Source organism: Zootermopsis nevadensis, unplaced genomic scaffold (assembly GCF_977971745.1).
Source record: "Zootermopsis nevadensis isolate Lab colony 2312 unplaced genomic scaffold, Znev_1.0 Znev_ptg000001l, whole genome shotgun sequence".
Classification (NCBI taxonomy): domain Eukaryota; kingdom Metazoa; phylum Arthropoda; class Insecta; order Blattodea; family Termopsidae; genus Zootermopsis; species Zootermopsis nevadensis.
Window position 1 is genome coordinate 12,501,462 of NW_028259133.1, and position 23,645 is coordinate 12,525,106.

Below are 23,645 nucleotides of genomic sequence, written 5' to 3' on the forward strand. Positions count from 1 at the left end.
TAATCATTAAAACTACTGAGCCTATTTCACTGTCGGCCTATCAGTTTGACGTAATAGCAGGTTAGCTCGTCCCCTCTTGTTGGATATAGGAAGACAACCGACGCTGTCGTGAGCTGAACCATATACAGACTAGAACTCTCCAGGGTTTAAACATTTTTAATGGCTTGTTCGTTAGAACATTTTGTCTGCCTGGTACCTGCAGAGTTTAATAAAAAATCATTTACAACGAAAAACAAGTTGAACTCCATGACGTTTCTGATACACTCCTGTTCGTTGGTCCAGCATAATACTAAATAAATTAACTCCAAGACAGCTTGCAACAGTATGTCGGAGTTGAGTGCTGAACGGGTTTCCATAACTATTTTATCCTACGCAAAATGTAGTGTTGCCTTCATAATTTTGTTACAGCTTACATGATGACGTTAAAGTTACCTCTCATGATATATTGGAGTGCTGTTTACCACAGCGTTTTTGTGCCCAGTAGTAGATATTTCTTGTATCCATTGTTTACCTGTTGTGCTCCACCTTAAGTCAGGGAAAATGAGTTAATTCTACCGGATACCACGTGGTAAAAGAAGAATCTGATGTCCTTTATTGTGCCATATGGAACAGGATATTTGCCTATACAATATTTAAAAATGAAGCTTTCTTAAATCTAATAAAATTTGCCTTCGTAACCTAAATTTGCCACTGGTTTTAAGAAAATTATCCCTGTTTATTTTGAAAATTGTCAGATATACTACACAGTTTTTGAATGTTATAACGGATGGTGCATTAGTTACCACTGTGAATTAAGGCTGAATATTATTTACTTCCATCTTATTCACTATTAATTGAATTCATTTAAGCATTTACTATTATATTTTAAGACCTATTTTTTTGTTGCTTTGATTTTTAAATGAAAATAGTTTTAGTACGGCAATAATTTAATTATGAAATATATAAAAGTAACCTCTTTTCTTTGTTATAGGTGCCTAATGATTTATTAGTTTGTTCCTATAATGCATAAAGGAAGTAAATTTTCAAATTGAACCCTATGCACTCAGATAACATTAAATGTTAAGTGTAATAAGGAAAGGTTTTCATACTAAATTTCCCGTGGGATTTGTTAACGTGTAACTTTTTTCTTAAAGAGTTGTGCTGTAATTACTGCTCTTAAGAGTAAATTGCGGATAAGGAAACATAGCTCATAAAATGACTGTTTTATTTAATTAGTATTTACCTAATCTCAAAGAATCTTCCAGGCAAATCATTTTTGCTGTCGTGTTATTCAAATCAGGTGGTTGTATTTTACTGCGCGCTCTCTACAATGAAGTGCAGATCACTGTTACATTAAAATTCATTACTAACATAATTCAAAGTATGATGCTGAACACGAAAAATAAAAGATGATGCTAAAAGTAAATATTGTAGAACACACACAGGATTGTCTGTGGCTTCCAAAAGCGGGCAAACGTTCACGTGAAGTGCTACTGGACGGCAGCAATAGAAGTTTGAGAACATGAAAACTCAAGTAAAATATCAAATTTCACTTTTGCTTTTTAACAAACGTCAGGCATTTTTGACGCATAGTGCACGCGAACTATTAGCAACGAATATCTAGAACGCTCATCATGTCAGTGAGTAGAACCTTATATATGTCTCAATCAAAAGTCATAACCTGTCATCCACAATCTGTTTCATGAAATATGAATACATTTTTATGCTTTAAAGTGGAAGTAACGACTTTTAATTTCGAATGTGGTTCAGAAGTGTCATTTCAAAGTGCAATATTTTTAAAATGTTCCAGTTTTGAACGACATATGAATGTAATAACTGTGAGCATGATTGACTCATACACCTTTAATCTCTCCGACAGATGGATGGATGCAATTTGTGTCGTTACGAATTAAAATTAAATTATTCTGTTCGTGACCATTAAAGTGCATACAAAATAATGCTGTTGTATTATAATATACTTTACAAATCTCAACTTACTCTCTAAAACATTAATCACCAAACTCTTGTAAATATACCTGATTTGAAATAAAAGTATTACATTTCTGTAGCGCAGTTTTACTTAGGCTGGACGTACACACATTAGTGTAAACAAGACACTTTTAGTTGTCTTTTATGGGGAAATGTACACAGGTTAGACACATGAATGAGACTTGTATCATCGTGTTTTTTTGGCTTGTTTAATGACGTAGAGCTTGCATCATTCCGGTTTTGTTTTAGACAACATATGACATAGGCTACAATTTTATTGTGTTCTGTTATGATGCAAATCAAAATTTGGCAGAACGCTTTTAGAAGTAAAATGAATCCAAAATCTTGTCTTGTACTGAAATTTCGACGCTTTAACATTCACTCCCTTCGATTTCCAAGGTGATGAAACACGCCAGTTACATACAAGTCTTTACAGATCCTTCCCCACAAGGAGTTTAGGTTGTGATGAATTTAGAATATACAGTTAGGGAATATACCGGCAGCTTAATGTTGAAGTGAATCTCAAAGAAATGGAGTGAGAGAACGTTGCTGGATTATGATGTGGAGAGGTGGCGTTTTTAATCAATGAATATTCGGGTTCCATAAGAGGAGGAGACTTTTTCTATCAACTAGGCATTGTCATGTTTTGAATAAGAATCCCAATCCTCGCACATGTAAGCCTAAGCGAAGTATCATCATTATCATAAATTTCACAATGTAATTGGGCTATGTGAACCCGTTCATGTATATCTTTTTTTTCATGTCCGTTGTCCTTGGCTTCTTGTTTAGTCCCACTTCATCGTTAATTTAAGGAATTTATAATGCATCTTTAGTTGTGTGCGTTTCGTAATGTATCAGTTTAACCTTTCGACTCTTGCTGAAGTGTAATTTATTTCTTGCTTTGGAAGATGGTGAAGCAAGTTGCAGAAGATGCTAGGGAAATCTGTGTCTGGGATCAAATCTGAGAGTTTGTGTCTGTGGTGTACTATTACCATGGTAAACTTGTTAGACACGATCAATCATTCTAATTTTAATTAAAAACGACGTTTCGGATACTGGAATCTGTCTGCGTCTTCAACTAAACTTTAACTGTTGAACCCAACAGTGTGTGTTTTACCTGGGGATGGAGACAGTTTACAGTCTCCGAAACGTAGTTTTAACTGAAGTCAAGACGATGGATAATGTCCAAGAAGTTTGTCTTAGTACTTTAGATTTCTATTTGAAATCGAACTGGTTACGAATGAAACATGTTCACTAGTTAAAATACATTTCTTGTCAATAAAGAAAATTTTTCGTAATTTGATCGTTGAAGTTATTTTGGGGAATTCGTCATAATAAATATGTTGACACAAGCGCCGCGTCGTGGGTCAGTGGACGTACTGCTGTTTATGGGTCGCTAGCTGGACATTGTTTTTTCAATATGCTGATGTCAGTAAAAACGTGAACTTTAGTTACGCTGTGCTCTTAGATCTACGAACAAGTGAACATTAAAGCGTCAAAACAAAGAAAATGGTTGTTTTTTGTTAGAGTACTTATGGAAGTCTAATAAATAACTTATATTTTACTTTTTTGTTTTACTCGTCTGTCGTTAGAAACGTCGAGGGAAGTAAGAGCATTGGTATGATGACAGAAGCTTTAATAATTGTTTATCGGATTGCTCATTAAAATCTAATAAATAACCTGTATTTCAATTTTCTCGTTTTAACTTGTCTGTCGTTTAGATATGTCGAGGAACGAAAGAACATTACTACAATGACAGAATCGTGTGTGACTGACTGGCGTCAATCATCTCAGTCCATCGTTAGAAGTTTAAATTGTTCAAGGAACTTCCCACCTTTCATGCACTCTAAGATTTATCATCATTTTAACATAATCCGCCACTGTGCTCTACCCTGAGCGAGTTGAATCTAGTCCATACCCTATTTTTAAATATATTTTTAATATTATCCTTAGTAGGATTTGGGTTTCTCACGGTGCTGAGTACGAAGTTAGCTGTCTTCTGGTCTGAGATCCTTGCTGCCTCCATTATGTGGGCTGTGATCATTCTGATTATGGAGGCAACAAGGACCTCTAAAACACTGATACAGGGCAACAATTTTTCACTTTTTCCGGTAACATGAACAATTTTCAGTGTTATTTACTAATTTTGGGGCTCTGATTTCAAATATGACCTTGAAAACACCTAACACGTAAGATGTTTTGATACGATAGCTTTTAATTTTTCTCGTTTCCGTACGCAGTACAAAGTTTAGCCTACTACTAATGTCATTTTTATGGGTTAATTTTCAAAGCTGCTAGTAGTTTTCTTCCTTTCGCTTTCCAAGGAAACCTTTCACCACAGATACAAAAGATTTCCACGCTGCGAGTTCTTTAGCAGAAAGTCTGACTTCAAAATTTCCATCGTCCAACAGTTTTCTGATCTGAGGCCCGACAAAAATTCTTTCTTTCAACTTAGCATCACTAAGATTCGAAAAAAATCCCCTCAGATATTTGAATCCTTGTCCATTCCTTTAACAACATTTTTGATAAGTCCTAGTTTAATATGAAGTGGTGGTAAGAAAACATTTTGTGGGTCAACCAAAGGCTTGAACTTGATATTACTTTTTACCGGAATTAATTCATTTCTTCCCGGCCAGTCTTATGTTTCATAGTGCCTCTCTGTTGCTCTACTGTCTCACATTCAGAGCAAACAGAGTATTTAGTGATCCCCTTTGGAGACCGAGTAACAACGCTATGACTTTAAATCACCGCAAAGCTGCCACTTGTGTTCCTCGTACTTAACACTTTTGATGATTCTTTCAATATTTTTATAGGATTCTTTTAGGCCTACAGAATGTGCTACTGGAACTGAAGCCTTTTCATTCCCATTGTGTAACAGCACGGCCTTCAAGCTGAACTTTGACGAATTTATATATAGTCGCCATTGTTTTGGATCATAAATGACTCCTATTTCTTTCATAAGGCCATTAATGTCATTACAATGGCATGTGCTTAAACGCCAAAACTCTTACTTTAAGTGAGGTTATGGGAGACTGCCAGTGTAGCCAACCTGCAAAAAAATATTCCTATGGAATCAAGAAATTCACTCATTTGGTAGACGTTAAGACAAAATAACACAAAAATGTTCAAGGCCATATTTGAATTTTGCGCAAAAGATACAATATGAAACACATATTTTATCTATGTTACCGAAACATTGTTGACCGGTGATAATTTTCTACCAGACTACACGGCGCTACAACCCAGAAGAGACCCATCTTAATATTACCCTTACATTATACTCCCACAACCCCCAAGAGTTTCCTTTCCTAGAGGTTTTACAACTAAGATTTTAATACTCTGAATTTTTCATCTTCTCCATGCATGCTGTATGTTCCACCCATCAGATGTTACTGTCATTCTGTTAATTGTTTGTTTACAAATAATGAAGACACCCATTATGAAACTTACCACCTTCCTGTTACTTCCTTGTCATATATACAAATATCCACACAAGGACTTCGTTTAGAAACATTCTCAACTTAACTCTTGCTGTAGGTGACAGACCTAGTTTCACACCCATATAAAACGACAAGCAGACTTAACAGTTTTTGCATAATGACATTTATAGGTTACCTATTTTCTTATTTCATGCGCATCTGTTACATTTTTAGAAACGTATTACACAGTCTGTTTTATTACAAGGCATGCCCTATTTTATAAAATATTCAATTTATATTCCTCTGAATATTTATTTAATTTACATGTTATTGAAGGCTAAAAATAACTTGATCCAACGTAAAATATCTGAAGTCTGTTGAGAAAGTGCCCGGTTTAAACCCAAGATCGGAAACCACGTTTCTGGCCACCGTTTTGTTATTTCAAAAAGTTTTTTAGAGATTTGTGTGTAGGCCACGACCTCTTTATTTTCAGTTTATCTTTTGCCTGGAGACGCTGAGGAATGCGCCGACACTGCAATCAGGAAAATGTTTCTGATACAGGCCCTGTGCTTGTGCGTGCTTATAATGCGAGGCGCTCGAGACTGCACACTGCAGGAACTCTCGAGAGTCAGTGATATGTGAATTAACGCTATAATTGATTTTCAGATATTGCTACTTGAGTGGTTTCAAATTTCGAAACATGGGTTCTCAATTTTTCACTTCGTAGTCGAGTACATGAACTAAAGGGGAAAGAGAGAATGGAAAGAAAAAAACTGGGATGAATGGTTAGGATATGTGAAAAGAAGTGTTCGTGACATGTAAAAATTTAACGTTACATGCCCGGTTGAGCGTATCAAAATGGCGTTAAATGTGTGTATAATGCAATCAGCACTTCCTCCATTCGAGCTTTATCGAACGGAACTAGTAGTAGTCGCTATGAAAGCGGTTCGCTGAGATCTGACGTTGATGAATGATCCTGGTTATGAGTACATCTTGAAATAATTTCCGCGTTGTTAATATTTGTTGTTTAGTCTTGCACTCAGACGAGTGACTCAGGAACACTCGTTGTACACGAGGTAATTAAAGAACACATCGTACCACGTGTCTGTAACTTTGCACAACAGAGAAGAATGTTAAATATACTCTTAATAGTTTCATGGTTTTATCTCCTTAACATCCAATTCATAAGGAAGATTCAGTCATGTGTAGTAAGAGATACAAATGAGAAAAAAGTGTGAAGTAATATAAAAATAACAAAAAAAATTTATAATCTTAGCCTCCTCGTTTATCATCTTTCTCTTGTTATCTTTCGTAACCTATCATTTCATTCGCTTTCTCCGCCTGTTCCTTAATATCATTCTTTCATCCTCTTTCGTCGTATGTTTCTCTCATAATCCTTGTTTTTTTTCCATGTTCTCCTCTGATATTATCTTACTCTTTTCTTCTTCTTATCGTTTGTCTTCTTTCCCTCTCTGTCCATCACTTACATTATTTTTCTCTTCCCCAACTTCTACCAACTCCTTTATCATCCTCTACTTTTATCATCCATCTGTTCTTCTTTGACTTCTTCAGTGTTCTGCCTGACCAGCACGCTTGTGCGGTCAGCGTTTGATAGGGTTCACCGAGGCTGTTGCAAATCATGGATGATAACAGTGAAGTGAGATACACGACGTCCATTATGTGATCATTTGTTAGAAAACTAACTGACATTGCTAAAATTTAAGTGACATTCCGTTGTTGTTAAACACTAAAATACATTTATCTTACGAGTTTATTAATTTGAATCATTCATAGGTTATTTAAAGACAATGTAACACCTGTGGATGTTGTGTATGTATAATGAAATAAGGACGATTTTAAATCTGGATTTATTTGAAGGAAAGACGAACTACACAGAAAAGGATTTAAAAATTTAAGATATTATGAAAATATGACCTGGAAGATGGTCTTTCGGGTTCTGTAAAAGGCGGTTTATTCCTTGATGCGATAAATAACTGTAGACTTTTAATGAGGGTTCTGCTACGTGTAGTTAAACAGCGTTTATATAATATACTTTGACCGTTCTGGGCAAAACATGTCATTACACATGCCTTTTAATGGACAATTTATGAGGAATATATAAACAGCATTGTTGGTTGGTAGCTTGAGTGGTTGATGATCATTTGTTTTTAAGGGATTTTGGGATTTATGAGGTAATATCTATGATGTGTATGTGGTTATTACAGTTACCACGGTGATGATGTTAAGGCATTTTGGGCATTATGGGGGTAATATTTACGTCAATGCATGTTTCATACTTAAAATTTCCGTCATTCTTGACACACAGTTTACTGGCAATTACATAATACACATATTTGGGTTATGGTATTACTCATACTCTTGAACGAACTCTCTGAGGTATAACTAATGTCGGCAGATACAGTGAGCGGGATACAGCAGGAAGAGGGCACGCCAACTCCCTTCTGAACCGAGATCTGAAAGGTTAATTGAAAAGTTGAGCTGAGTCCCGGTGAAAAGCAACGCAGCGCAAAGGACAAGCGAGGGGGACGCGATATCAACATAATAATAAGAATGTGCCATTGAGGGATGAGGAAAAATAACCCTCAAGATGAAAATCTACCCCCGTTTAGAAAACCGTTCGATTTTTACTGGATAATAAAAGCGATGATTTCTTTAAACGTTAGCAGAAAGTTTATCTTGGGTGACGTCAGTGTTGAAGAACGTGGCATCCGGATGTTTTTTACTTCTCTTTAATAAAGATAGAAATGATGTCTCATCTCTCAGGCTTACAGTCTTTTATAGAACGAATTGTCCCAATTATCGTCGTCGAGGCTTGCAGCTGTATTTCAGTTTTAATATAATCTTTTAGTTCCGAAATGAATAGATGCATAAGAATTAGTGGTGTTAGCACAGCTTACAAAGAAGGAAGTTAACACAACAAATATAAGACTGAGTGAGAACAAGACGGGGATTTTTGGCTTGAACTCACGAAATCTTTCCCGTAGACCAGTTTTCTAGCCAAACGCATCTTGTGATATTTATGTAATTTAAGTTTACTGTATAGCAATAGAATACAATGTAACGCATGTATTGGGGTTCTTGGCTCATGCGCAAATATTCTTACGATCGAATCTCGTTCAAGTGACATTTTTAATTAATGAAAGAATTATTCTTAGGTATACTTTCACGATGTATCTCTCTAATAAATTTCAAATGTCTAGCTCCAGTGGTTCGTTAATTATCGATGTCAGACTGGAAGATAAATGAAGTTTTAATATGGCCGTCACGGTTTGTCTTTTACAAGATAGTTGCTGTAAATAATTATATGCTCCTCAGTAACATGTTGGCCTCATTCGTAATTTTAGGAAGCTATATTAAGTGGCGTTAGTGTCGCGTTTGCGCATTGGAAATTAAAAATACGAGGTTCTTGGGCCTCCAGAGGTATGAAATTCATAAAATCGGTGAGTTTGTTCGAATACGGACAGCCACAGACATCATGGTAGTCTCTTAAGAATATTTATTCCATAAACAAAGGGAAATAGTCTAGAAAGACAAAGCAAAAGGGCGGAAAAATCAAGACTGATACAAAAATGAAAGTAGAATTGTAAATAGAGATAGACTGCTACAGGTACATAAATGAGATATTGTGTCCGTCCACCTGTCCACATATTTAATCGTTGATAATACTCGATTGATTCAGATTAAATTTAGTATTGGAACTGTATAATAAGTTTTAAAGTAAATTTGATTTTGATTTAAATTAGTTTATTATGACTCCTACTTTACACGGAACTGTTATAGAAGTTCATAATTTTTCTCAAACACGGCCCATCGTAACAAAATTGATAAGTGATATTTTTTGAAGTTCTCTGTAAAGCCTGCTTTCGATAGTAACTCTGCGTTTTGTGTTTATGTGTTTCGTATGATTGTTGTAAACAGGGGTTATTTCTGTAAACAGTATAAACAAGTTTATCTTTGTGCGGAAACACGTTATGCTTTCTTTGCGGTACGAACAGAATTTTTAAATATTATTTAGACGAGCTTTGTCTTCAGAGGATCAGAACCTACATGTTTCTCTGCGAACATTCCTTTGGTGTTGTAATTATTTAACACAGGCATAAACGAAAAAAGAAAAATTAGTTATTTTGCTGTGCTGGTGTAATACGAATGGCTTTGCAACAACTTTTATCCGCAACAAATAAACATCAAGCCAATTAAGGTACGCAAGTCGTAAATAACATTTGGAGAAAATTTGTACTCCATTTCAGAGTTTGAAGTGCACGCATATCCTCATCTTTTCACTGACTCCGTCATCAATAAATGGGCGGAAAATGCTCATCCTTTTTATTATAGAACACTTATAGGGACGGCTGTCTCCTATGTGTCAGGCGTATTAAAAAAATTCCGACAAACTGGAAACCGTTTACAAAACTATACAAACCTTTCGTGAAACACTATTGATTAAGAGACCAAACAGGGATATTTAAGATACGATACAATGGGTATATCGCATCCTTTATTTTGGCCATGTTACTGCTTGTAATGTAAAGTGTTGTGAATCGAATGCATCAGTCTTGTTTGACGACATCTGGCAGGTGTTATTCTTAACAATTAACTTTGTTATAACGGTCTACAATAATGGGAAACACTTGTCTTTCAATTCACATTACTTAGAATAAATTTGAATAAACTGTGGTCGACTAGTGTATATGTAAAAATTATGCATGCACGCTGTCCCATTCTGTATAATAAAAAATCAGCAGTTAATGGTTGGATCATGTGGTGTTTTCATACATAACTGAACAATATGAAGGAGTCTATACATAAAAGATAACATTTCACGCCCATACAAAACAATAAGTAAAATTTTCATCTATAAGCATTTAAAATAGCCCTATAGCAAAAGGGAGCACAAAATATTGCGAACTGAATGTTAGCAGCCATTATCCGAATATTTTCTGTAGTACAGTAACTAACTACAGAATTGAGGACCGGAGTTCGATTTCCGACATGGGCAGAGGATTTTTCCTGTAGCCTCTGTGTCCAGACCGGCTCTGGGGTCTAACCAACCTCCTGTTCAATTTGTACCGAGGTTCCTCTCCCGGGGGTAAAACGCGGCCGGGGCGTGACGCTGACGACTTATCCCTATCTAGTCCCTAAGTTAAGAAAGTGAGTGGGAGCGATACACCCTGTCCCCCGAACGCCTACATGGCGTATAGCGGGACACCTTTACTTTTTCATTTTGATTTGTAAATGTTTTCCCTTAATATTTGCCCTATGGCTCGTTTTTAAACGGTTTAATAGCTATATTTATAGTTGTATTTTTTTTCTGCATGCCGGCGACGAGATGTGAACACACATTTAGTTTACCCAACAGAGTTTCTGCATTTTTCTTTGTGGTACGCAAGTTACAGCCCAGTAAATTCGTATCGGCGTAGGCCAACGGGTGATTAACCCCATTCACTTTGCATTCGTCCTGGTTTTCCTAGCTCTTCCCAGTATCATATTGAAAAGGAAAGTTGGTAGTTTCAGTGGTGATAAAGCACGCCCTCTTTAAAAGCCAAGAACGGTATATAAAGTGTCCACTTGCTCCAATATAAAATATTAAAATATAGTTTCCTTCTTGCGTCTTCAGTACCTGCGAAAGACGTGATCGTTTTTAAATCTTAATTTCCATTTAATTTTATTTTGTTCCTTTGTGATTCTTTTAAATTATCATGTGAGAGGTGAAGATGCAGGTATCTTGAAACATAGATTATATAAAATAACCTGAACTCTAGAGGTTGGTGAAATGGGTTCAAAGAATCAGTCGTTTAAATTATAAGATTGCGGAGGTTTAATTTTAAAATTAGCTGCTGTTATATTTCAAATAAACTAAAATAAAATGTTATGTGTTTCACTTCGAGCTGTAGCTCAATAATTAACTTATCAGGGTTTCTTCTAAATGTTACCCTCCATTTTATAAGCCCTCAACCCAAATCTAGTTCGCCAGCTTTGTACTTCATGGGTCGGACGCCTGACAGAGGGTGTCATGTAGATCAACCCCCCTTCCAATCCACGCACTAATGGTCAAGGATACGCGGACTGCACGTACTAATGAAATTTAACATCTGATTAATAACGGAACTGACATAGATGACAAGTATTGGTATTCGCTAATTAAACTCAAACGTAATTAGTGGCATTGTGGAATGGTAATGTGTGGCAGTCGTTTAATTGCTCATGGTGACTTTTATTTTATTTAGTTTTGGAGTGAAATATAATTAAACTATGTCACCTGTCGCTTATATGACGGACGTGAACATTTAATTGATGTATTTCCTGGAATTTGAGTTTGGAGGAAAGAATTTTTGTTCTTTGTTTGCGTTCAGACTATACTGTACGATTAAAATAATGTGGTAGACTCTTCTGATTTATGTATTACATTTTTAAGTATTTCCATGAAATTATTTAATTCATGAAGATAATTAAAAATGTGTTAAAACTGTCAATATTCTGATCTGATCTTTTGTCTTCATCTATTTTCTTATATGCATTACGTAAAAGTCTGGTTGGTTTGCCTCGATGTTTTCAACGCATTCAATAAAGGATGTAAGATCCTTGTAATGGATGTTCTATGCATTGCGAATTGTATGTATAATTCTATTTAATACGAGTTTGTGAAATTATTTAAAAAGAAATATGGCATAACCAGTCATTTAGTTGGTTTTAGCTATACGTATTAAAGGTAATATAGTTGAGTTTGCTTTGCAATGACAGCGGGAGAAAAGGAGTAAAGAGACAGACGTAGGGAAGTTTTAAATGGAAGGAAATAAAAGAATGAAAGAACCAAAATAAATTATTTTGTGTTGAATCTCGACGGAAATTTGTTACTTTACCGTTGTATCTTATTATACAATGGGTTATGGAAAACTCTTTATACAAAAGATGGGAAAAGTAACGTAATGGTCTATTATAATTTTTTGAAATAATTTTCTGCACTGTACGCTTCGTGTTTCTAAAGTGTCGTGACTAATTGTTTGCTACATCTGACGATTATTTTACAGATACGTGCGAGCACCATGCATCGGCCATTGCTGGTAATGTGGTGGTGGATTCTCTGTTCCATTCTGGTCTCATCAGAGAGTGAGTATACCGCCATTGCATCCGTATTACATGTTATTTGTTGTACCACTGTGGCTGTAATTGAATGCTCTTTGCCTTCATGTAACTCGATCTTCGAAATTCATTAAAATATGTTAGCTATTCACTTGGAAATAAAAATTAGAGCCTGAATGTATAATGTTAACGTAATTCGAATATCCGGAAATAATAATGAATTTGTTTTATATGTGAGATAAAGTTTGTTATTAGAAAAGTTTGCGGTAATTTACGAAGGATTGTAATTGAATGTAAAATTGGTCCAGATGTGTTTGCTTATTACGTTCAACTGTTACGCAAAACAAATTATAACTAAGGGGACATGAGTGAAATTGTTTTAAAAGAAGTGACATTTTTATACTAAGAAAGACGCACAAGACTTGTGAACACACTCATAATGCGACAGTTACGAATGTGGTCTTTTGGGTTGTGACCCCATGTGGTCTTGTGGGCGTTTAACACTGTTTCGGGTGAACGTATCGTTGCATTTCACTCTGAAGATAACATGTTACTTCGGAACATAGCTAGCGATCTACAAGACCACACGGCGTCACAAACCAGAAGATCACCATCGACGTTCTGAAGTCTATGAGAACCCCAAATCTCATATCGCAATAATTATTAGAGTTTATCATAAATTGTTTGTAAATGTGGCGATGTTTTTACTAACGGCAGGTTTATTTCGTTGTCTTTTTTTCACACACACTGTTCACTGTCCATTTGCTTGAGCAACATGTTTCCGTCCAATGCGGCCTTCATCAGGTTAAGTTACCTTTTTCATGTCATTGCACTGGGAATTGTATTTTACTTATTTCTGTCTGTGTTTATTTCATTTACATATTTCTCTTCATTCTCTTCTTTCCTGCCGTAACAAATCAGATTATATTTATGAAATTAAGAGCATAAGAATGTCGTGGAATGGATTATAGTCTCTAATTATAACTCCCTTGTTATCTTATATTTTCAAAAAGATACGACTTCTTGCACCAAAGAGTGAGAGAGAGAGAGAAAGAGAACAGTGCATTTCAGGGAAGTTTAAGAACTGTATTTTTCACTAAACTGATACATATTTTTGGACAGTCTGCGTTGAGGTCTGCGGTGTACGTAGCAGGATTGGGATGATGGAAATGCATACTAGATTTCAGCCGGTAAACCTGGCAGAAGGAGATTACTTCGGAGACCTAGACATAGAAGGGATGATAATCTACCTGAAATATGCATGAAGTAAGACGTGGACTGAATTCATTTGTCTCAGAATATGGTGGGTCTTGGGGACACGTAAAGGGATGGGAATATCTTGGCTAGATGAGCGACTACCAGTTTCTCCTAGGGGTAGATAATTCTGTAGCGCTTGAACTCCTTTTTGCCTGGTATTTTTTTAAATTTTAAATAGCTAGACCATCCCTAGCAGTATACACTGTGCAGTTAACACAGACTTGTATCAGAAACGAGATAGGACGTACACACGCTGGAAATGGTTTCGTTGCATATTAAGGATCAGTATGAAAGAGAATGTTAATAAATATCAAAATGAAGTGATCAAAGAAGTGATATGACAGTGGAAATGTAATCCTCTTTAATCTATTGCATTTAATTATGATTTCGAAGGGCAGTGTGATTACTACATCGACGCTTTACATAAATCTAAAATTCTTCATTAACCATCACTGACAAATCACATCTGTTTGTAAATGACATGTTACTGAGGGCAGATGTACTTTCATCTGCTGAACCGCCTGTGTCAGTGTGGGATATGTTCGTGATGCATAATGCTTGTAGTTATTTTACAATAATAGTAAATAAATATTATATTTAGACAGGTAATACGTGTTTAGGCCAAATTAGTTAGGGTTGTTACCTCAGGCCTACATGAATAGAACCAAATTCTCACTTTAAATGTAATAAAGGCTCATAAAACACGAAATAGAATATTCCTATTTCTTTATAAATTTCTTCTTATTCTTTCGGAAGAATAACGATTTCAGGTGACTATTTGTTTGTTTTTTTCAGACAGATGATGAATAACAATATTCCCTTCTATAGAACTTAGAGTATGGGAGTTAAGTGATAACTAAGGATGGCCAAATTAAGTAAATAGGAGTGCGTTAAAGGGTAATTTTAAAATTTAAGGTAATATTTTGTCTTAAATAAATAGAATTAACCAGGTGTGGACTGGATTCATCTGGTTCATGCTGGAACCAGATGACTGTATTCTGAGATGTCGCGCCTTCTAGTCTGGTGGACATTTACCGAGACGTTTCAGAGGTTGTTACTGCCTCTATCGTGAGTCATCGCATTGTGAACCATCAGGTCCCATAAAATCTTATTTGAATTTATTTGTTGGGCGAATGAGTTTCATTTTCTCAGCGACTCTTCTTCTGGTTTTTTGCTGTGGGTGAGTGATGTGGGGAACGCAGTCCAACACGCATGAAAGACGTAGTGATTTCTATCGGAAAGTATAATAGGATAATATTAAAATGTATCTAAAATAAATGGGGACCGGATACAATTTGTTCAAGATAATATCTGTTAGGAGGCTCTCATGAACACTTCGAACTTTTTGTTTCACAGGACAGCCGTTATTTGGCCAGAAGAACGACTGTCATGTTCTTGAGGTAGACTGTACTGGATGGGGTTATTGAAGAAGTTTGAGAAAATATGATTCAGGCTTTATTTCTGCAGTCGTCAGTTTGAGGTTTTAAACTAGCCTTTTGATTACTTGTAAGATTGTTACGATGCTTCGTGCACGTTTTGAATAGATTCACTATCAGTGATGTGATAAAACGTTCTCTGTTGGCATATGAAAACGTCGTTCTTCACGTAGAGAAAAATCAATTCGCCGTCTACATTTCGGATTTTTCTGAATTCAAAAATTCTTAGCAGTTCTTTTCTGACAGTGATTTTCAGCCTACAAACAACCCTGCTGAACTTAAAAATAATGTAAAAGAAAACCGATATTATATTTTACTTCCCCCTTCCTTGTTTTCCCCCTTTCCCTTCGTTTCTTCCTTTTCTTTGCCCTCCCTTACGAAATTAAGCTTATTATAAATGTAAACTTACTCGCTCGACGTGAGGACCCTGATTACTTGATACTTTGATACCACCATTGTTGGTTATGAACGAAGTGACTGCGTTCTGCCACAGGTAAGTCCGTCTAAATTAGGTTATGGTTCACACGACATAATTACGTAGGTATAGCATATGTTGTTACAGTTTATTATCTTATGAAGCACATCTTTGCAGTCTGCAACCCTAATACGGTGGCATCTGGAGACAAAAGCCACGTTATAATACAGAAACTTTTGTGCCTGAAAGCAACTAAAATTGAAATTATGCAGGACATTCTGCACACGACGGTGGAACTGAAGGGTGTTTGCAGCATTACGTATTAACTATACGTGTGAAATAACATGTCATATGACGAAGACTGTATAGTAGTGTGACGTAATCGATTAATGAAGGAGAACAGAACACTGTTCTGGTCATAGACTATTACTGTTGACAGACACACGCATATGCGGTGAGACAATAGTATTTGTAACCTTGTTTCCCCGAGCATAAATAATAGCCATTTACAGCCCAGGTGAAATTTAAGGTTCTCACGGCGGCGACTTTGAAGATGACTGTTTTCTGAGATGTCGCGCCTTCTAGTCTGGTAGACATTTACCGAGACTTTGCAGAGGTTGTTACTGCCTCTATCATAAGTCATCGCCCTGATGATGGAGGCAGGAAACACCTCTGAAACGTCTCGGTAAATTTATACCAGGCTATACACGACATCCCAGAAGACAGCCATCTTTGAACCAGACTGTAATAGGCTCAAGTGAATCAGTTTGAATTAATTAAGCTAAACTGGAAAGTATTGTAGAATGAAATTGAATTAAAATGTGAAATGAAAAATTAAGTAATACATTAAATGGAATTCGAGGTTTTTACTAATGTGAGTCCATCATCATGGCTATGAGTATTCATCGCCCTGATGATGAAGGCAGCAAGGACCTCTGAAACGTCAGTAAACTTCTACCAGACCTACACGGCGTTACAACCCAGAAGACAGTCATTTTCCTCTAAGTAATAAATTATTAGACAAAACAAAAATTGTACTTTAAAGTAAACCAGATTAAATATTAAACAGTGATTATACTCGAGCCGTATCTGACTCGTTTTCTGTTTCTCATATCCTCCACTGACCACTGTTCTGATTATCGTCACTAACATAACTGATACTGAAATAACCTTGGTAGTTATTAAAGAGCCGTTAAATAACCTAGAGGAACACGAACACAGATTATCAATTGTTTATATGGAGTTGTAAATCTCGCCTTTACAGCTTTTGCATCATGCAAGAACAAGCGCTGCCGTTATTGTCTGATTTATTCATCGGACTTGATCAAGGGGAAATGTCTCACGGTTCAGTTGTAAGCGTGTTGACCCCTGCCATGAAAAGCATCGTATGTACAGAGAACATATTTTCTGAACTCATTCGAACCAGGGTTGAAAGTTCCACTTACATTTAAATAAAAGCGTTGTAGTGAGAAGTATTTTATGTTCTGCCTTGAAACACTGAAACGAACTCATTCGGTTTTGAAAACATGAAATTAATATTTTCTTGTTGATTTCAATGGGCTTTATGAACTAGAATGCCGCATTGATCCTGTACGACAGGTTCATGTGAATGTCTGAGAGTCGTGGCTACAAACAGCGCAGGTGTATCGGACAGGCTGTGCCCCCCTACTGCATTGAGGTATGTTCATACTTGACTGAATCAGACATTGCCCGACACTCAAGCTTTGTTGCAACGCGTGTATGCGGGTTGTAGTTCATGCATGACCTGCTACGTGTATGGATCTGCACAGTTCTGATAAAAAGGAACTCAAAGCCCTAATTTGATTAATTTTTAAAAATTCAGGTTTTGCTTGTGTTGCTTTGCTTCAGAAATAAATGTCTGCAACTGAATTTAAAAGTCACTCAGTTACAATTTTGATATGTTATACCATTTCTGTGAACTGTCGATTGTCAAAAACGTTTACGTACGTATTAATGCCATCTACATTTTATTTTTAAAATTGTTTCACTTGTAATGTCGGAATTAATTCAATCTTCCGTGTACGAATGCAGTAGCTAATCGATTCCCCCGCTGTACAGCAATGTTATTCTCGTCGAAGTTTGAAGGTTTGTGACGATGGTTGGGTGTAGAATGTAAAATTGCTTTTTAGGGCTTTAACCATGATCTTAAGTTACAAAGTAATAACACGTTTTGGAACCTGTGTCTGCTTCTTCATGCAAGAAAGTTGGAAAAAGAGGACAGAAAGTCTATTTGATGGGCTCCCTGGACTAGGTTCTCTTTTTACCTGAAGACGGAATCAAATACAGCTTTCGAAACAACGTATTATTAAAATTAAGACAATAAACATAGTCCAAAAGAACAGTTTTACACACTATTATTCTAGCAATGACGTAGTTGTTTTAAACAATCCGTTGCCAAAGTAATTACATTCCTTTTTAGTGTTATTTAATTGTGTATTTATGTGCTATTGTATTTATCGTACAGATTCTTAGTGAGGAGTTTAGTACCAACATGTTGTTACCAAAACAAAAATATTGAATTTTGCAGAAAGATAAACTGCTACAGAAGTTTTATTTTTAATTTGACTACGGAATAAGTATCACATGTTAAGGGCGTGGGAAGTAAAATTTCTTACAAAGCTAACTATCGTGCAAATGATAACATACATTTGTATTAAGAAACACGAGAGACTATAGATAAAACACTAAATTGATAGGTAATGTTAGAGACAAAGTTGAAATTTTGTAAAATGAAGGAAGTGCAGACACTCTTATGAAAGCATAATATGGGTTAAGAACAAAAGTGACTGTAAAACTGTAACAGCAAAATTACATTTTTAAGATGTGTCAGCATAGGTACCAAAACAGACCAAATTAAAAAATGAAGATATATAGAGCCTTTATGTTGGAGATAAGCGTTGAATCATTAAATGAAAAGACAGGTAAGAGAGACAGATGGTTAACGCAGTTGAATAAAATGAAAAATCACATGCTTTGAAAATTTACACTTCGTTGCGAAGCGAAGTAATACAAGGGGTTATTTAAGATGGTTAATGGCTTAATCCATTGAGGGCAGAAGAATAAAACAAACCATTCTGTTATTTCTTGTCATGATACAGGTCATAATTTCGTAGGTCTTACAAAAGAGAACATTCCGTTTCAATTCAGTTTGGTCGTTCGAAGGTGATCAATTGTGGTTCCTCTTATGTACTCTTGTGTAATTAATTAAATTATGTAATAATGTGAGGGCTTTTTGTCGCTTCATTGGACTGAATAATATCGAAAACCAACAGTTCCATTTCCACGTCATTGTGCAAAATGTGGAGAAAAATTGCATGGCGTAAATTTTTTTTTTTGCGTATTCTGTTTAGTTATGTTTCATACATTTTCGGTGATGAAAAATTTTCTGAGCCTTCCATTACAAATTCACAAAATTTTGAGCGAAATAACTATCGTACAAAAATAATGTGTGTGAAGAAATTTGAGCCGATCTGTGAAAATAAACGCGGGAGATAAAAGTCTTATAACTTATCAATTAATGCGTCGTGCAGTACTGCATAAGAAGTGTTAGTTTGAATTCATTTTCCTTTGCTTGTTATGAAATACGGACAGAACTGAGTGTATTAATATACGTCTCTGTCTGAAACTGTTCCGAAAATTTCTTTCGTTGAAGTCCTTACAGTTTCAATAAACCATTCACGTGCATGAGAGGAGCTGAGTTGCATGTCACATTTGTCTTCGAATATATTTCCTGAAATGAATGTGGCTGTCATGTCCTACATTTGCCTGTGTTTTTAGAGAATGGCTGTATTTAGGATCGAAGCTAGAGCGTTTTGTTCGATAACTCTCTGTATGCAATGAGCAGCATGTTAATTTATTATGTATGATTTCTTCCGTCTTTCATTGTGCAAATACATTTCCTTTCTTCTAGTATTGATCTTTATGGATAACGTATTTCTTCTACCTTTGCGTTCAGGTTATATACACAACATTTCCGTAAATATTAAGTGCATTGCTGTTATCCACAATGGAATCTTTCCTTGTCATTTTTATACATTTATTATGTATCTTTCCCCCTCAGCGGACTCAAAACCTGTTACGAATTCATCGCCATCTCTCGAATGTTCTCTGTGTATTTCTGTTAGTTTGAAATGAAGTGCAAGTTTTGAATCTGAATAAATGTCTAACTCGTTAGGCATACGGCATGTTCGTTGTTAACGTGTTTAATGCGGTGCATATCTTTACACTTTTTAGCAATTTAATTTCCGCTGTTTCAGTTTTGTTAAATGTTTTCTTCTTTTCATTTCCACACAAAACTGTCAAAACTGATGGATAACCTTGCCACTTAATAAAATTTCAGCTTTACTTTTTACACACGCGTTGTTTTTAATGTTGTAACTTATTTATCATGTCTCATTTTTTTGATATTGATGCGAATTATTAATAGTGCCAGAGTTAACTTCATAAGAAGCAGATAAAATATTAAAGTTATTGTTTAATATAACTTAAAGTAATTATTTTGTAACAAATTAGATATTTTTCTTCAAAATCCATTCGTCTTGTGATATTTTAGGTTTTCACGACTGAGACCGTAAAGGTGACTGGCTGTCTTCTGGGTTGTTGTCCCGTGTAGTCTAGTAGAAATTTACTACGTTTCTGAGACACTTACTGCTTCTATCAGCAGAGCGAGGATGTATCTATAATCGCCCTGATGATGGAGGCAGCAGGCACCTCTGAAACGTAATAAATTTCTACTAGACTACACAACGCAACAACCCAGAAGACAGCCATATCCACTTTTCTTGCCCTTAGTAATGCTATTTACATGTTAAACTTTTCCTCAAAGTGTTACACAATAAAAATTGAACTTTGTACATTTCCCTCCTGTTGTTTAGTTATAACATTTATCATGCGGTATATGGACATATTTATCAATCTTATTATATGCCTAAGGAAATTCTGTAAGACGTTTTAATATTATTATAGTTGTTTTATTGGCACTTTTTAAGTGTTACACATTTTCTTTTCCACTCTTTTGTGTTTAATTTTCCCTATAGCGTTAGCATCCTCCTACGAATTTCATTATAATTTTATGTTTGACTTTTTACCCAAATGAATGTTCCTCTCCTAACTTTGTTGATACTTGCCAGAAGATAAAAGGATAGTACTTAAAGGATAAAAGTGTATCATGAGGAAAAAAATGAAGTTTAAATGATCAGTGCATATGCACATTTAACATATTATATAATCAGTCATATTTCACGCATTTTGTTGGAGACAACAGCATCCAAACCAGTGTCAGAGACGGAAATTCATTCTGAAGTTAGGTTCTAGCCATACGTGTGTGATGACTTAAATAATTTGTCTTGCGTTTCGTTCACATTTATTGTTAAAATCCCTTAAATATATAATAAACTGATTGTTTTGAAGTATGGTAAACATGGAGGTCACGCGCTTATTACACATTGTTCCAGAACATTGACGTGGGAACTAAACACTGTTACAGTTGTTTTGCAAAACTGATTGGATTTTATTGAACTAGGCAACGGGTTTAAAATAATGTAGTAAACGTTAAACAATCACTACAGAAGATTGAAATAATAATCATACATTTTAACCATAGTCTAGTAACCCGTTACTATTTTAGGTCCAGTAGTCTATACTTAAACAGATTTATAAAAGTTGACAACAGTTTGTTTTAGAGATTCAGTGAAATGTCAATACACCCCAGTTAAGATTTGTTACCTAACGATGTATACGCGAGTGACTAGAAGTTTCTCGTAGATAACGAGATGAAATGCAAATACCAATTTGTTAAAAAGAGTTTTATTCGTGACTTTAATGAGTGATACTTTAATTTAGGTCTTGGAGATGAATGCGACTGTTTCATTCATACAATTTATCACTATTATACGTAAGATACTAAACGAAAATAACATAACATAAAGCAGTGGCTTATAGTTTATGAACTGGATTATTATATGGTGTAAAATATGGTTTAGTTTTCAAAAGAAAACATCTAAATTTGCAAGTGTATTTCTGCGAATCTCTTTACATGTTTATTCTCTTAAACCGAGGATGATTCTAAATTTATTTCCTAGCATAACTTTCTCTATGACGGTCCATTTGGATTTGCATGTAGGCATTTATTTGTATATACGTAATATGGAATGCTATTCTAATTTACTGTCATTTTAAATTTACATTACTATTACTGTTTTATGTATACGCGGACTTCGAAATATGCAGCACTTTTTATAAATTTTGGTTAGCAATATATAGCTTATGTTTCCGAAAATTACCTGAGAAGTTTCATAAGCAGGCTCTCAGTATCACCTATGTTATTAAACTGTTCAAGTAAATAGCTGCATGGAGCAGTGTCCTTGTTAACAAGCTAATATTTATTGACGCTAGTCAAGTCATGGAACGCAAAGGTTTATTAATGTGTTTATAAGAGCCCGCCAAGACTGAGGCCATATACAATAGTTTATAACATACTAGGTATTTACGGTCACGGGTTTAGTCCTCGCCCAAATCCCAAGTTGGAAAACTCTCTCGTATTTTATGTCCACGACTGTTATACACTTTTAAACCTAATGGTAAATAAATGTTTCATCTGCTTCAACAATTAATAACTTTTAATTTCTATGAGTGGGGTTCGAATTATTCTCACTGTAAATATGGATTATTTCCTTAAGCAACATTAACCAGTTGATATTTGTAATGGTCAAGAGTTGTTTTCTTTGCAGTATGGACTGAATTCTTAAATATTATGTAGGCGCCGTGTTTTAATAAAAAATGGGACAATAAAAGTGTCCAAATGTTTTGTGAACTTCGTAACTACACTTAGTATTAATCATTTTATTTTCATGTCCTTTTCGTTAGATCACGTAACTTTTCGTTTGCAACCCAGTTACATAATTTGACGTATGTGGGACGTCCGCCTATTCGGGTGAAATTAATTACTTTAACGGTTGTTGAACATCACCGAACGTAAGCAGGAATCATTCGATTTCTGCCCATACAAGTCATTTTATATTCAGTTGTTTTACGGGTCTTTTGTAGCGTTTTTGAATTAACTGGTGCCGAAAGTGCTCGAACAGTTTTTTACCTATTAGTGACTGTAATTGCCAATGCGAGAGCATCGGTTGATTTTGCTATTTTTTCATTACTGGGTAGAGAGGACGGAACGGTAGGTATTGCTTGGTGGTGGGAGGATACAATCACTGATTCGAACTCTAAATGCGTTGTTTCACAACCATTATTTCTGACTGTTTATCAACCATGAGCTTCCCGATGTTATGTTAATTATTCAACGAGTAATTAGTACAGAGATTATTGATGGCGGTGACGGTAGCTATGATCTACTCATAATATAATAGTCAATGTCCGTCATGCTTGACTGTACAACCGCGCTGTTTGTGCGATGCGAAAAAAATTGAAATTACGTCTGACGGCGACGACTATGTAAGCAAGAAATGCAAATGAGTCTGTTGGGGGCCTATTGTGGGGTCTGACGGATTACGCGTTTGGCAGAAGTGTGGACTGAGGCTTGTGGATTTGTGTTACTGCGTTTGGAAGGAGGTTGTGTTAGGTTAGATAGGGTAAGGTTGGGTTAGGTTAGGTTACGTTGCTTTAGTTTGGCGACCTGGTGTCATTGGCCGTGAAGGTGTTTTATACTTAATATACTTTTTGAATATTTTTTAAATTCTGTATTTTAAGTACGATTTTTTAAATATAACGCTGTAGTAAATTGTGTTAAATTATATTAAATACAACCACAAACTTTGACGGGTCGTACTACGCTAATAATCACTATACGTTCTTGGCATATGTTGGCCTTTGGTGTACATTCTCTGCTAAATAACTGGTAGAAATACCATTCTCGCTGTTTAAAAGTTTATTTAATTATGTTGTAGGATTTCGCTTTAAACGTGTTTGTCGAATTAATATTGTATAATGTGTGTGACTTACTACCTCATCTTGTTAATTATGAGGCATCTCGCTTGAAAGCAGGGATTATCTTGACTTGGTTGAGAAGATCAGCAAAAT

General features: G+C 35.5%; 1 protein-coding gene across 5 annotated transcripts in view; it reads left to right on the plus strand.

Moving 5' to 3' along the window:
• The window catches only part of LOC110829529 (uncharacterized), a 475,337-nt gene that overhangs the window by 118,513 nt on the left and 333,179 nt on the right, over positions 1-23,645 (plus strand). For all 5 annotated transcript variants that reach the window (XM_087347254.1, XM_087347235.1, XM_087347251.1 and 2 more), the window contains one exon: positions 12,434-12,512. In XM_087347254.1, the coding sequence (XP_087203380.1) occupies positions 12,449-12,512 (64 nt within the window). In that variant the 5' untranslated portion in view covers positions 12,434-12,448. The remainder of the gene's footprint in view (positions 1-12,433; positions 12,513-23,645) is intronic.